General features: G+C 42.8%; 2 protein-coding genes and 1 non-coding gene across 5 annotated transcripts; all 3 read left to right on the forward strand.

Moving 5' to 3' along the window:
* The first annotated feature begins 1,166 nt into the window (after positions 1-1,166).
* Positions 1,167-9,480, forward strand: LOC118123447. Of its 3 annotated transcripts, none has more exons than XR_004698581.2 (10): positions 1,167-1,597; positions 2,582-2,640; positions 3,101-3,674; positions 3,770-3,823; positions 3,920-3,998; positions 4,602-4,746; positions 5,716-5,858; positions 5,983-6,174; positions 6,756-6,827; positions 9,345-9,480. XR_004698581.2 is itself a non-coding variant. In XM_047343883.1 (8 exons), the coding sequence occupies exons 1-8, from the start codon at positions 1,494-1,496 to the stop codon at positions 6,130-6,132; spliced, it is 1,308 nt and encodes a 435-aa protein (XP_047199839.1). In that variant the 5' UTR covers positions 1,174-1,493; the 3' UTR covers positions 6,133-6,724. The 3 variants fall into 3 exon arrangements, 1 of the variants encoding a protein (XP_047199839.1); XR_004698583.2 differs by having other exon boundaries at positions 1,522-1,597; positions 3,021-3,674; XM_047343883.1 differs by lacking the exons at positions 6,756-6,827; positions 9,345-9,480 and having other exon boundaries at positions 1,174-1,597; positions 5,983-6,724.
* trnat-agu lies at positions 1,794-1,867 on the forward strand. Its single transcript has one exon. It is a non-coding gene; the product is annotated as a tRNA-Thr (tRNA).
* LOC124854963 lies at positions 9,101-13,348 on the forward strand. Its single transcript, XM_047343884.1, has 2 exons — positions 9,101-9,537; positions 9,686-13,348. The coding sequence occupies exons 1-2, from the start codon at positions 9,258-9,260 to the stop codon at positions 10,147-10,149; spliced, it is 744 nt and encodes a 247-aa protein (XP_047199840.1). The 5' UTR covers positions 9,101-9,257; the 3' UTR covers positions 10,150-13,348.
* The last annotated feature ends 2,921 nt before the right edge of the window (positions 13,349-16,269 follow it).

A 16,269-nucleotide genomic window follows, 5' to 3' on the forward strand; every position in this document is an offset into this window, starting at 1 on the left:
GGGAGTACTAGGGGATTCAATACTCTCGCTCTGGTTTGATCAAATTGAAGCAATATCCTCTCAGATGCTAGTTAGTCCATTTATGGATAAGAGCCTCGATAAACAATGTTTGACAACATTCAAATATTGCATCAAAAACACTAAATAGCGGGAGATCTTTTTTGGATATAGCAATAGGCATCTGTTGTTTGGATCTATATGTTACACTATGCTACACAAAGCAGTTAAACAACAACAAAGTAGCCCAAAAGTAGTCATATTCTTTCCTTGTTTTAAGCTTCACTCACAGGCAGTTGCACCACACTGTAAACAGGCTACTTGACTTGGCAACATGTTTACTCAATTTAATGGACGATGTGAAATGATCCACAAAGCTCTTACGGGTCATCACTCAACACTTGTGGTTTATAGATAGACTAGGTCACATTCATGAGAGCAGTACATGGAGAGATTCCCAAACAGAGGGCAAAAAGAGTAAGTGTTCTCATAGTGGTTATTGTGCCATTGCAATATGAAACATGATATTATTATTATTATTATTATTATCATTGTTGTTGTTATTATTACTGTTGTTATTATTAGTAGTAGTAGTGGTAGTAGTAGTAGTATCAATATTATTTTTATTATTATTAGTTGTTGTTGAAGTGGTAGTAATACTATCAATATTATTATTGTTATTATTAGTAGTAGTAGTAATAGTAGTGGTATAAGTAGTATCAATATTATTATTGTTATTATTGTTATTACTGCTATTATTATTATTAGTAGTAGTAGTAGCATTAGTAGTGGTGGCGGTGGTAGTAGTAGTATCAATAGTATTGTTGTTGTTATTGTTATTGTTATTATTACTATTACTATTACTATTAGTATTAGTAGTATCAATATTATTATTGTTATTATTATTTTGATTATTATTATTATTAGTGGTGGTATTAGTAGTAGTAATATTATTATTGTTGGTATTGTTATTATTACTATTATTAGTAGTATTAGTAGTAGTGGTAGTAGTAGTATCAATACATATTGTTGTACAAATCTACTTCTTTATCATAGTATGGTGTTAGACGTGGTTGTGGCAGCTGTAAAAAAAAAAGAAAAGTACACGAGGCAGCTGTGGCACCTCTCGCGAGAACTCGGTCATTGTAAATAAATCAAAAAAGTTTCTTGTTTGTCGTGCAGGTTGTTTAAAACCATTGCGACATTTAATTCGAAAGTTACAGCAGCGTCAGAGCGATAATTACAATGTAAAACATTTATGTTGTTTTGCTCTATTCTAACACCGAGGAAGAAACGTGACTTCCGCATCCGTTACTTTTGACTTCGCGGGTCAACCCGAAGCAGCTCGCGTCACCTCGTCGTTTCTATGGAAATACACCGGCGGACCACGTGTTTCACCCACTTCCGCACGACCCTGTGGATTCTTTAACTTGTACAATCGTTGAATCGGTGTTTAAATCGAAACTTTTAACAGTCGGTCGATCGTGTCTGTCGTCATGTCAGTGCTGTCTGTGGTTGAACGGGCGATCAAGTCCTGCAAAGCGGAACAAACCAGGATCCACGACAGTATTCAACTCTACAGGGAATTATTACACAGTTTGTGAGTACTATACTACACTATACTACACTATACTACTACTTTGCATTTGAGTCATCCACCACACTGTTTGATTTGAGCTTCCACTTCTCATTTACACGAAAAAAAAAAAAATTAAATTCACTTCAAGTTAATGCAGTGCTATGGGCCCTAATGAGGTTAAATACATAGTATGATCTGTCATGCCACGGGGATAACTGGTGCTGTGGCTTAGTTGGTTAAAGCGCCTGTCTAGTAAACAGGAGATCCTGGGTTCGAATCCCAGCAGCGCCTTTTGGTTCGTCACAGCAGGTGCAACTCTTTTGAAAAACTCCCTGTTCAATGTTGCGACATGTTAACACATTCTTAACCAACAGCAAAAAAAAAAATTCTGTAAAACTAATGTGAGGATGTTTTGGAAAAAGTAAATAATAGTTTTTATTCATCAATTAACTTTGTAGTGAATCTCTATAGCATCAATCCTTCCTTCTATATATATATCAGACGTACCAAGGGCGGAAAGAACAGCTAGAACAGATGTGGAAGGTGAAATGTAATATGATCCCTGTGATAGTAGCATAAGGGGGCTCAAGTTACCTCCCACAGCCTTTAACAACATGTAACAGCCTGTAACAGCCTGTAACAGCCTGTAACAGCTTGTAACCCCTTGGGTTAAACTGGGAGAGTGGATCCAGCAGATCCCAGATAAAACATCTGAAGCCACTGTCCAGAAAAGTGCATTCCCAGGAACAGCCCCGATACTGCGCAGGACCCTCAGACTCCCACGACCCGAGCTTGAGAAAGACATACCAGTCCCCTGTGTGTGGTGTGAAAACAATTATTTTTATTTACTTTTAATAAGGATATCAGTACTTGCCTATTAACACATATGTTTGTGCGTATATTAAATATATTATGTTGCTGCTACTACTACTGATGCCTACGTTTGCTTAATGTGGGCCTCTTGGTTATTTTGAGTCTGTAGTCACATGAATTCTTTTTCCACAGAGCACCACATCACAACTCGAGCTTTGAGGAGGCAGAACATTCCGATGCTGCAGCTACAGGTAAACAACAACAATAAAAACAAACAGGACAAAAAGCAGAACAAAAAGGGAAAACAAGTCTCAAAGTCTCCACCAAGAAAAATGCAACACATGTGACATTATTTAAAAAAATATATAGTATTTTTGGTTAATGTAGCCTCGTAGAAAAGATGACAACACATGGTCACACTTCTCTCTTGAGTGCCTCCCACGTCCTTATTTAATTGTGCTATCCGTGATTTCTCTACATTCACTGTGTGCCCCTAAATGACTGAATGTTAACGACTCCATGCAGATGCTTTTGATTGCATCAGAAATTATGCATCTCAAGAGACTTACTGGTTAAACAAAGTTTAAATAACTAAACTATAACCACATGTTTCTTTGGTGCCGTTCCTCAGACACAGACACCAAAGAAACATGTGGTCAAAGTTTAAATAACTAAACTATAACCACATGTTTCTTTGGTGCTGTTCCTCAGACACAGATACCGCACCAGGGGAGAAGGAAGATATAGAACTGCTTGAGCAAGCTCTGGAGAAAGCTCTTCGAATCCGCTCAGGAGCCTCTGTAAAGGACCCAGACGGAAACAAGCCAGCTCGGCCTCTAAAAGATGTAGCGGAGTCATCTGCGTCGTTTACAGGAGGTCGAACAACCGTCAGATCGAGCTCTAAATTGGCCAGTCTTGACAGAAAAGAGCACAGAAAACCTGGATCATCAGTATCCTCCACACAAGGCTCCAGGCCCTCAGCTAGCAACAATCCTGGAAAGCCAAACACAATCAAGACAAACAATAGAAGCACAATCCAGAAGCATCCTGTCTCGTCAGCCGAGGTTGTGCATCACCAGGCAGCGAGGAAATTGCAGCAGGCCGCTTCAGCCTCGGGAACTCGCATCTCAACCTCGCACTCTAAAAACAGGACTATTAAAAGCGGCGTGCTGAGTGGTGGTGACCCGGGCAAAGCTGCTGCTATCTCCGCACCTCCTTCAAATAACACACTGCCTTTTCCACACACACACGAGGCTGCGGCTCATAGTTTGCTTCGACACGATGGGTATGTTTTCACACAGGGGGACTTTAATAATGGTGCTTTGTCGGTCACAGACGAAACAGGTGCTCCGCTATAATCCCTCTGTTTGCATTCGGCAGAAAAACGTCTGAGCAGATCACAAAATGGAAATCTTTAAGGAACAAGCAAAACAGGTTGGCTGAATTAGATCTGTGGATTTTATGAGAATACTACTCTTTACTCCACAGTTTTAGTTTGGCCCTAAGTTTTCTTCTCCGTGTTATCTTTAGGCTGTGGGAAAAAGTTGTTGCCCTACACAGGAATCCTGTGCCTGGGAGGAGTCACTTCATGGAGAGAATGAGAGATACGGTATCCTTCCTTTTTCTAGTACAGCCCATCACAAAGGGCCCGAGACATGTTTTCCATGCTGCGTAATGTTGAGCACTCAGTTCCACACCTGCTGATCACCAATACCCAGCTATTAGAAATCAGTATGTTTCTGAACAAATTTGAATATAGCACATTCTCTCATCAGCCTGAAAATTAGTAAAGTATAAATGAATAAATAAATAATTACCTGCCTACTCATCTGACTTTAGACTGAGTTAACCCTGCCTACCTAATTTACAGATGGACACAAAAATAAATAAATGTAGAAGTACAGTAATAAATAAATGAACAAATTAATAAATGTAGAAATACATAAATACAGATATGAATACATAAATATAGTGTAGAATAATCAAATTAATATTGGAATGTAGAAGTAAATATATACATATAGAAAAACAGAAACAAATAAATGAATACAGTTATAAATAATTTAGAAATACAGACATTGCATTATTCATAACAAAGTCTATTTATTTTTGTATTTATGTATTTAATTATTTATTTCTGCAGTTATTTATATATATATAATTTAGAATAGCCAGTGTCTCATCCATGACCATGTTCCTTTGATCCCTCTAGTTCCCCGAGGATTCGCCGTGTGGCAGCCCAGATCAGACCGGGGCTCCGGCCGACAAGCTGACTCATCGAGGGCTCGACCTCACACATCACTGCCGGACAAATGAGCTTCTGGCCAAAGCAACCCCAGAAACCACCTTAGTAAACGGTAACTGGCCTGAACAGAATCACACAAGCATGGAGGAAAAATAAGGAGTCGAGGAATGATGAGAGATTGATTCGATTTGTGACACGTGTGTGGGTGAGAAGATGATAATTTGGGAAGAAACTGCAAGGGGAGTTGGCAGGAAGTGAATTTATGAGAGCTATTTAAACTGATATATGAGTGTTGAGCTTTTCCATCTGCTGGTGCTCAGTGCCCTGGACTGACCATTTGAAATATTCCTGTAATTGTTGCAATAACAGTGACCACAAACACAGAGCAGTTCAACTAAAACACCCGTGCTTCTGCTGCAATATCATTTATTTTATTTATTATTATTGCTTTATGTACTTCTATGCCGGTTCTAGGAAAAACAAGTTCCAACAGATTATATGTCAACGTAACCTTTGCTAGGCGAAGACGTTCATGAGCCAAATCAAGAACATCATTAGAATGATTTATTCCAAATAACACACTAAAATAACAAAGAGGAAACTGCTGGAGAAATCACGACCCTGCGTTTGACTCAGCAGTGTTTTGAATGATTACTCACTCTCTGTACAGATGGTATAATTTCCACTACCTCCACTGATACTGTTGTCATGACGCTGAATGTCCAGAGATTTTTCCATTTCGCACCACTCAAATGACTGTATCACCTTCAGGAAAGGAGTTTTGTTTACGTTCACCAGTTATTTATTGTGATGGATGTGGCGTGCTAATGAGCTAATGCAGCCTCTCCACATCCCGGCATATGGAAAATGAAAACAGAGCTGCAGTGAAACCTCAGCGCCAGATCAGTACTTTCCTTGGCCTCGACAGATTCCCCCTCCCCGCGACTATGGGCTTTTAAAGCTGTCTATCCTGACGTGGCTAGGCGAGGGCCTGGCTATTTAAAGCTGAGGCAAGCAGGAAAACGTTTTAGGGTACGGTTGCTCACGCGCACACTCTAAAAATAACTGTATTTTTCGTCAGAGTTGGAAACACGGGATCGATGGAGGCCGGAGGGAGGTTGTCTCCCCCTGACTATAACCTACACCACGGAGGCAGAGCTGCGAGAGGTGGAGAAGCTGAGGATGCGGGTGGCACTGCTGCAGCAGGAGATGAACCTTGAGCAGGTCAGAGTTGTGTTATCAAACCACCTTTATAAACTATAGGTACTCGCATACTTGATTGTGCTCATCTTGGAGTCAATGAAGTCTAAGAAATAATGCACTGAGAGACTTTTCTTCTCTGTTTCAGGCTCTGTCGGACACAATGTCCCCTCAGCTCTTATCTATAGCACCAGGGCCTGGATGTCCCAGCGCCAGTGTGCTGAGAGGCATGTACTCCCTGCTGGGTGAAGGAGGGGAGCGTTTCCCTGCCACAGTCCTGGACTGTGAGCCTGACTGACCACAGAACATACAGTAATACACTGAGTTACCAGTGCATGAGGTACCCTGTCCATTCCCAACTGTGTACATAAGAGATATAAAATATTATACACACCTCTGAGTATAATACAGCCCAGACACTGTCAAATAAACTTGAACATAGCACACATGTATAGATCACATCTTATTTTTCATATCATATCATATTTATACTGCACTAAAATAAGATTCATTGCAGAACCAGTATTTTGGTTTGCTTTAGAATCAATAGTGGTTGATAATTCAAGAACATTTTTATACGGGAATTAAAAAATGTCTGTCATTATTGTCAAGAAATGTAATTTGCCGTGACTCTATTTATTCAGTGTCTCATTCTGTCTAATAACTTGAATGTCTGAAGACTCTAATAGTTTATTATCTTTCCTTCTCTGACTGTGAAGTAGTGTACGTACAATTTTGTCCCTGTCCTATTAAAATCATGTACATACTCAAATACATTCATGTTTGAGTTGAGCTAAAAAAAAAGCCCTGGTTTCCGTATTGTGACAAATTTGTTTTCAAATGGTTTGTTTAGCTAGAGACAAGATAATGTTTTCAGCCTGTAAACATTGAGTCCTTTCATGTATCTGAAATATTCAAAAGAAATCTCCTCTGGACACAAACAGCCATTGCCAGCAGGGGGCAGTCAACTGACAGAGGAGGTCACACAGGCAGGTGAGTGATATCAACCACTTGTGTTGTCATTACTATTAAATCATAATCAATTAATGAATCCTCAGTTGGATCCAATTTGTGACCTAGAATCACACGAGGAAACGGGACTAGTTTTCATTAGATACTGTCTGTTTGCCACAAGACGGACCTGCACCTCACCATATGATACATTTGATTTCCATGCTGGGCTCTTTCGATCTGGCATACGTGAATGATAAGATAGTACATATGGAGCCCGCACTATGGAGACCACACATCCCTGTGATGTGTGAAAATTGGTAGTCATGTGATGTGAGGGTGTATGTGAGATGCTGCAGGGCTTGGAGAGCTTGAAAAGACTCGTGCCCACAGATGACGTGTGGATGGCACGGATTTGTGCCAGACTGGGCGACAGGTGGCGCTGGGTTCACACAGCAGGACGTGGGTGTTTGAGCCCGGCTGCACCAGCCCTCATGTGCACACAAACTCGGGGACACGCACACCAAAAGCTGTTGGACTCACAGAGACAATGTGCTTCGGGGCCTGGCTCTCTGCATGCTGCAAGCTGGAAATGACCTGTTTCCCTGAGGGGAGGAATAAAAAGCAGATTATAAAAAAAATGACTATTTCAGCCTGACATTGTCTGTGCCTCAAACAGCAGGAGGACAATAATTCAAACAACGGCTCTAGGCTTAAATGTGTCTTCGCAAGGCCTCCAGTATCTCAACACTGTTTCACCATTGGTCGATTGCAGCCAATTGCTCTCTACAGGACTGTATGTCCCTGCAGTCCTGGATCAGTGTGTGTGAGCAGAGTAAAGGAGGCAGGGATGCATCCTTGAGATCACGTCAACCCTACACACAGGTCCCAGAGGGAGTTGCGCCTACGCAACTCAGCCTTCCTGTGACCCGCATGCATCAGTATCTGCCTGGCTCTGGCTGTCACCAACAGAGCCTTTCCCCTCCCATCCCCGTGGCCTGGCCCTGCCCAGGTTACCCATGTCTCACGCCTCTGTCCCATTATTCCCACGCCTTGTTTTGTCATCATGGCAGTTCGTCAGAAATTCTACTTTCCGTGGGAGACTCTTCGATTTCGTTTCCCTGACAGTGCTGCTGTATGTCAAACACACTCTCAAAAAGAGAACATCAACAATGAAAACGCTCTGCTTTCTCATACACAGACCTTCCTGCTTTCATTTACCACAAGACTGGACTCCAAGTACAAATCCACAGAAACGGAACAGTGCCTCCAAGAATCCACTTCTCTCACGTCTAATGAGCTCTAACATCTCTTTTCTCTTGGTTCAAACCTTCACAAAAACATTCCTCACTTTCCCTCTTCTGCTCATCTAGAGCTGTGTTACTGACTGGGCTACAGCAGAGATCATAAAGTCACTGGTCATCAGTTAGACTGCGGTTTGGGTTTATTATTTGACCCCACAGCCACTCAGCCGCTCTAAGCCAGCTTCCTCTGTCAAGTTGTCTTTTCTGAGAAGACAAAGTCTTAACTAAAGAGCACTTGTCCTGTTCCAACGGAGGCATGTTAGGCATTTAAATGAGAACACTAGTTAGCTCTTGAAAATGGTAATGTGTGCCTTGTGGCCATTATAGAGGAACAATCCTTTCACTTTATCATCAGGGGAAAAACCTGTTACCAAAATGAAGTCATGTCAGTGTTTTATAAATAAAAATAATTTAAAAAAAACCCAAACTATTCAGCATCACATCATCACAATTTTCCATGTACGAATAAGTTTTGAGAAAAGGAAGTGTTGCCATAGTAAATCTGCTAATGCCTGCAGATAAAAACAGACATTCAGCTGTGTACACACCTTTATCTTTCCCCGGCGTGTCTTTTCAGATGTAGAGGAGTAAGATTAGTGAGTTCAGGGAGAGCAAGCTTTCATGATTGATTTTCTTCGATCCTATCGGGGGATTAACTTGGTCGCCTTCCATTCAGAAAGGACTGGCACCAGCAGCGTGTGTGTGGGTGTATGTGTGTGGGTGGGAAATGTGTGGGGGCCATTTGTGTATTTTTACACGAGTGTCTTTCTGTCACGTAGGGGGGGGAATGCTCATTAGTGTATTTACAGTTTTATTACAGAGACAGCATATGTGCATTATTCTCCTATACAAACCAGTGTCTTCAGCGCGTGTACGTAAAAAGTGTGTGGGTGGTTCGAGGATTTCTGTTTCTGTTGACTTGATGTGGTGCAACAGCTCCTGTGCAATTGCCATATGGATGTGACACATATGTGAAGTTGCAGTGCAGGGTGAGACGCCTCCTCCTCTCATTAAATGTTCAGGAAAAACTGCGTTCCAGTCTGAAATATTGAGGGATCCCCCTTTATCCCCTCATTTCCAAGCAGCAGCGGGTTTCTGTGTCCCCCAGGGGAGGCTTTTATACGGGAGGAAAACAAAAAAATAGCAATTGAGAGGCAGTGATGGGGAGATGAAGACAAGAGGGAGCATTTTACTCCCCTCCCCCTTCCTGTGCTTCATCAACCCCTTTGATCAACCTCTATTCTCTGTGCTTCAGTGTCGGACGTCACCCAGTAGAAGACCAATCGGAAGCGCTTGGACTTCCCCATTTTTCTTCCCAAGCTCCACCCCCTCTGTTCCTTTATATATCCCCCATCACTACATTCAGCAGAGTGTACAATGTGCTGCCAGAGAGCCAGCAGGCAGCGTACAGAGAAACAGCCAGAGAGGGAGGGAGAGAAGGGGAAAGTGTGAGTGGATTTCCGCGCTGACTTCATCTGACACACTCCAGCCATTCCCGCTCCAGTCATTTCTCCGGTTTCACGTAGACCTCCTTCTCCTCCCCTCTGTCTCTCTCTCTCTTTCTCTGCCTTTCTCTGTCTCTGTCTGTTTCTCCAGGCCAGACTGCAAACGTGATCCAAGAGGCCAACGCTGCAGCCGGGTCTCCGGATCCACCAGCCCACACCATCGAGATGGGCTGTACAACGGGCCACCTGGCATGCCAACCTCAGCCCCAGACCGGCTCCGGGCAGGACAGTCAGGCCCTGGAGGGCGGGGGTGCCAAAGTCCCGGACGTGCTGTCCTCTCTGGAGCGTCTGTCCCAGGCCACTGGAGGCATGGAAAAGTCCTGGTACCGCTGCATCTTTCCCTTTGGAATCATCTCTCTGGTGATCGGTGTGGCAGGAACGGGGGTGACTTACACCTACAATGACCTGCCTCAGACTAAAGTGGTGTCTGTGGTGCTACTTGTCATGGGTCTTCTGTTGTTGCTGATGGCCACTGCCTGTTGGACTGCCCACAAGAAAAAGAGGAGGAAAAAGAAAGAAGGAGGGTCATTCACCTCTGAGCAGTGTCCCCTGTGAAGCACATGGGGAAAACAGTTATAGGAGCTCGAAAGCAGAGACATACCCAAGGCTGGGAGCTCATGGGTTGGCTTGAGAAGCAGCCACTTCACCTCCACCCTGTCACAAATCCCCTCTATTCCTTTTTACAGAGTTTGGCTCAGCTCATACCGGAGAGAAGTTGGACTGAGAAATCATTCAAAGTGGAAGGACAGATAGACAGGGCGCTGAGGATCTGTTTAGTCTGTAAGGTTTGGACCATTCTGGCTCGGCAATGAGGGATCACCAATGCCTCACACGCTCTTTTATCATCAGACAGCAGGTGTCCAGTGTCAAAACAACCTCAGAGGAGACACACACAAATATGCAGTGCACACTGCGTGCATATTTACACGCACAGATACATGGCCCTTGCAATCCTTACTCACATATGCGGTAGCAGTCACAGTGGCAGCTCGCGCCGACACCCAACACGCTATGCAGAGCTGCTGCTGGAGTCAGTGCTGGCGTCACTAGGCACGTCAGTCGCAACATTCCTCCGGCGAGGACAGGTGACTCTCCAAGAGGCCAGAAGTGGGCCAAAGACGGCAACTTGATACCCAGCCGAAAGAGCAGTGCACCCGCGTCAGGGGCCAGCGTCATTCACTCGTCCTGTGACACCGCAGCAATGTGTTGGGGGCTTTTTTTACGCAATGGGAGAGTGGAACTTGAGTCCAGCAGGATCTTACTGGCATCTGCGTGGACGATGAGCTGGAGAGGCCGGAGGACCTACTGGGGAAGTGGAAGTTTTTTTTTTCTGTGCTCAATAAAGATTCTGTTGAAACTGTTGGACCTCGAACCTCGAACCTCACTGCGAAGGAAACAAAAAAAATTTGCACAATAATGGCCACGTCCATGCCAAACAAGAGAAACTTTTATTAAAGCAACATACTCTGAAAGGCCTTTTGTAGCTTCAGCTCCACATGTGCGTGGCACTGAGTGACTGTTTGCCCTCCTGCCAGGCTCGTGTCTACGTGGGGCACCCCAACTCCACATAGGGCAGACAAGGATTATTGAAGGACACTGCCTGAGGGGACATGCCACTGTAGGGACACTTTGACTGATCCTGCTCCCATATGGCCCCTCCCGCTTAGTGCCTTGAGCAAGCACTCATGGAAAAAGGCTCTGTCGCATTTCCCTTTTTCCATCTGAACTCCTGAGAATTTCCCCCCTGTCTCTCTGTACCCCAACAGCACTCTCTCCATCCATCTCATTTACTCCATCCCCAATTTCTTTTTTAATCCATCTCCTATCTCCATCACGATATAGCCCAGGAGAGAATGTCTATAGCCTTTTGACACAGAAATGATGACACACACACACTTCTCAGCCCCACTGTCATTTGTTTTTTTTCTCTCTCTGCGCCAAAGAAAATTGATCATAATTCATTGAGTCAGCTGCAAATCCCAGTCTAAAAATATGGTACAAGCCTTTTCTCCTTTGAATACTGATTCCCGTTTGTGCTCTCAGTGACTCTGGGGGTTTCCCTTTCCTACGCTTTTTCCTTCAGAGAGAGGCGGTGAATGTAGCTGCGCTCGGCTCCCCATCTGTGAATAGGTGCTCTCTGTTGACGTGCGTTCTCACAGGATGAGACACACAATGGCATTATATCCCTGTCGTAAACATACTGGTTTCTGTCAGTGAATGTAATGTGTGATTTAAACGCAAATCATGGAAGGAGACGGTGCGATGTACAGAATGTATTGAGTCTGAGAGGAGTCAGTGCCGGTAGTCTCCAGGTGAAGGACTGTACTCGCACTCTTGAGAATAATGATCGATCACTGTTTCATTGATTCTGACCACCAGACTGGTGGCGCTTGTTGTCGTGTAAAATGTGTCTATGCATTCAGTGTTAGCAAGTAACACACAATGCCAAAGACTGTCACGAAGGCCAGCTTGGCAATTATAAGGCTGCAATTGCCTGCCTGCTTCAATAGGCATGCAGTGGAGCAGTCCACTCTCACACCTTTTTTTAGAGTGCACTTATGACCTGCTGTATACTTATCATCAGCCATTCTCTGTATAGTCAATGGGGAGAAGGAAGAAATAACGAGGTTGTTGTGTAGAGGCAGACCCGGGAGCTTGTTCTTTTTACTGTTATCCGGGAGTAGGGAGTCGTCCCTGTCGGTAAATTGGGGTCAACCATCCTGAACAGAGCAGTTTCATGTGAAAATGCTGGATGTTCACAAATTAGGCCTTAGTGAGCCTTTTTTTATATGATCAAAAAAGACATAACATAGATTGGCCTGTATTTGCAAGCACTTTTCTTTAAGGTAGATGACAAAGGAAATGCTTATAAAGAGTATAAATCAGTTTGTTTTTTTAAGCTCGGCGTGGTGAGATCCTCTGAACAGTGAGACAGACAGAAGCCCCATACATTACATTAGATTATCACAATGACTGCGTCGCAGGCTGTGTCACTTCTCTGTCTCCCAGCCTCCCTGTCTGTTTCCGCTCCCTCCAGAGCAAGGGATCACCACGCTCCACAATGTTAAATTTCAATTATTAACAAGATCAATAATGTGCAGTGTTTAAGAAGGTAGACAGAAGAGCTGTGGATGTGACTGCTCCTCTGTCTTTAGGTAATATTGCCTCTGTTAGAGCTGATTAGCCCTGTGCTCAGTGTTTTTTTTTTTTCTTTTCTCAGAGATGTTTTGTAGCCCAGTGATCCAACGGCCGAGAGAACAAACGAGAGTGAGAAACGGAGCCGGCAAAAAAACGAGACAAGGAAGACACACACACACTTTTGCTTTGGCTCGATTATCAATGCAATTGTCACATGTATAAGTACACATGTAGTACATTGTGGTGGCATTATTGTACCTGCTATTTTTTTGTGCCAATGTTTCATCACAAAAAATTGATGGCACGTGACCAGATCTTTTTTTCTGTTTGTTTCGAGATGTGAAGTGATTTCCCTTCTGCCTTCTGAAAAATATAAAAGGGAAAATCTACCTCTGTGCTGCGGGGGAAACACAGTATGTCCCTCACCCAGTAGACAGCCATGTTGTCTTGCCTATGCTGTTCGTCACTCTAGTGGGTGACACATGGAACACGTCCGTTTGTGCGCCCTCTAATATTTGGTGCTGTACATATGACTATTTTATATTTGTACTGTAATATTTCTACTTACATGTAAATTTTAACTGTTGTATTAAATAAATGTTATGTGAACACCTCAGTCTGTGATGTTCTAGTTTGTATCTACTTTACTTTGGGAGTGATGCTTTATCTTGACAGACCTGGAAAGACCCCCATCCGGCTAAATATACAGGAGACAGATGTATGGCATGCAGATTTTTTATTATAATTGTCACTGTACTACCATTAACATTGAACATTAACTTGGTGGACTAGACCACCTGAGCTTCCCCTGTGCTTGAAATTTCGATGCTGTATATAGACACATTGCCATGTGTTGCCCTGCCAGCTTGGATGACTTGGTCAGAGACGTGTGGGATGCTTTGGTTGTTATGATAAACAGACTGGTCGCTACCAAGCAGAATGTATGTCACCCCCTACTGGCAAAAATGATAAAGATATTCTGCATTAGAGGTTTGTGCAACTGGAAAAACAACCCAGTTCCCCAGTTTATTTTATGTCTAGAAACTATTTTCATCAGTGACTGTGCTGGGAAACCACTATGGGTGTGGGGGGAAGAGTGCTCGGGTCTGGATGAAGGGTGGGGAGGCCAGCGGGGTAAAGTGCAGATGGTGTGGAAGTGGGCAGTTGGATTGCTGGGGTCAGCAGAGATTTACAGGAAACCAGATGGGAGCAACTCATCCGCCTCTCAATCTCCAGGACTTGGCTTCAGTCACAAGCATTCAGCGCTGTTTTGCCTTTTTTATTTTGTATTACTACTCTACAAAACTGGCATCAGTTTAAAAAGCAGACAAACATGACTTCATTTGGTCTGGATTCAAACCATCTGCAGTGTGGTTGAAATAAAGGATTACTGTATTTATTTTTTCCCTCAAACTCCTGATCAATAGCATCTGTGCAGAAGACGGCTCAGCCTACGTGTTTGTTTAGCCACTGACTGCTGTTGGCTCCGAATGAAACCTTTACTTTAAGATGGAGTCACCGTTATGCTCAAACAACTGTTACACACGTCTGGATAGACAGTCAAATGAAATTACAAACGAAAGGAAATTAAGAACAGTCACAACGTTGGTATCTTAATAAAAACTACTGAGATGAGAAACTGTGGTATTAAATCACGAATAACACACTGAACACTGATTATTTCTGGATGACATAATAAAGCAAACATTTTCTTTAATCCCCCATGATTCATCCCAATCACTTCCCGTCTTCTCTTAATTTTTCCTCTGCTGTCACTCTGTTTCTTTCAATCTCACATATCAACGTTTCAGTCATCACATAATCTGATGTGCACATGTCTTGCCACTAAAAAAGCAAAAACGTATTTTTATTGACTTAAATGAAGTGTCTGGGCTGAGCTCATTGGTCTTTTACCACAAAGCCTCGTCCTTCTTTGGCTCTCAGTGTAAACCCTTAAATACTTATAAGGTCTAACACCTCACTGTTTATCCACTAACAACCTCTGCTGCTGCTGCCTGCCATGGTTGTATCAACAGAGTGACTCCCGCCTGCGTAGTATTGTGACGTATGTTGCTCTAGAGTAACGTCAAGGTCACATGCCTCCGACCTGTATCAGTTTTTGCAGGCTGAATGGAGCCTTAGTTTGCAGGATTACACAATAACCACTGGACGGATTTCCATGGAACTTGGTGGAAGGATGTGGGATGGGTCAAGGAAGAACCATTAAACTTTGGGGCAGATCTTGATCTGGGGATGGATCCAGGAATTATTCTTCACAGCCTTTAACATTGTGAGAAAGGATCTGTTTTCACTGTTTTCTCAGAGAATAATTCATGATATTTATGAGTGCGTTTGCAATTTGGTGCAGATCCAAATAAAAATGTGGATCTAGTGAATTTAAATGTGGTTTCATAAGGTGACTGTTAGACCTTGACAGAGGTATGAACTCCGCTGAGTGAAATTCTGGTTTAAGAGTGTAGGCCGTGCATCATAACATCACAACAAGCGGCAAAATAATACAATGTCATTTAAATTCAAAGACAGCAAAATGATAAAATACAAAAAAAAACAATCAACTAAAAAAGCCAATATTTGGGTAAACTTTTCTATAACTATTTTCATGTGATATTACTCTTTCTTTCTGGTCTTATTTGACTATCTGTTATATTTACTGTCATGATTTCCTTTTAAATTTCTTCTTTCTCCCTCTGAAATGTAATCGTTTTTAGAGTTATTTCTTGGATATTTGGACCAGAGGTAATTGATTCATGACTAGATTCAAACCCTTGTGGTCAAATCAGAACTATTTATAGTATGTTCTAATGTCTGTCTCATTAATTAATACCTTCCCATATCAGAGGCAGTTCTTATGAAGTAAACTGCTCAGGAGGGAAGTCATCACTCTCTCATCTACTTCTCAAAACAAACTCAATGACTTCCTGTGGGAGGTTTTATAACGGCGCGGCTCATCGGTGAAATACTGGCTGCCTGGCAGACACAAATGATCGACTTGGACTTCACAGTCTTTGTGCAGTACAGCTTCAATGCTATAATTACTTTCAATTTAGGTTAAACGCGCCAACCACTCTCTTTTCCCTTATAGCCTCTTTGTGTTTTACTGAGAAAATGGTTGAGGGTGGTTGGGAGGTTTCTATGGAAACAGTGACTGCATTGAGGTGAGGATGTCACAGTCCCCTGCCCCATTTGAGGTCACCCGGCTACCAGATAATTTGATCATACACTTCTAGTATGACATACAGCAAGAAACACACACCTTACTTGGTGCAGAGAAAAACAACACATTATTGGTGTTCTTTATTCACCATCATATGTCTAAGTTGTAGAAGAAGAAAAGGCCAGAATCTCTGAATTGACTTGCCCTGTAATAATTCGTATTGGGTGTAAAAAAACTGTATAAGATATATATAAAAAAGACAACTATTGAAAGGTAGATGTAATGTTTACACAGCTCGTGTAGGTGATGATGTGATTGGGAGAGCAGGTGATCAATAGAAGGTCTGAAAAGGACAAATGATT

Source organism: Hippoglossus stenolepis, chromosome 16 (genome assembly GCF_022539355.2).
Source record: "Hippoglossus stenolepis isolate QCI-W04-F060 chromosome 16, HSTE1.2, whole genome shotgun sequence".
In the NCBI taxonomy this organism is placed as follows: domain Eukaryota; kingdom Metazoa; phylum Chordata; class Actinopteri; order Pleuronectiformes; family Pleuronectidae; genus Hippoglossus; species Hippoglossus stenolepis.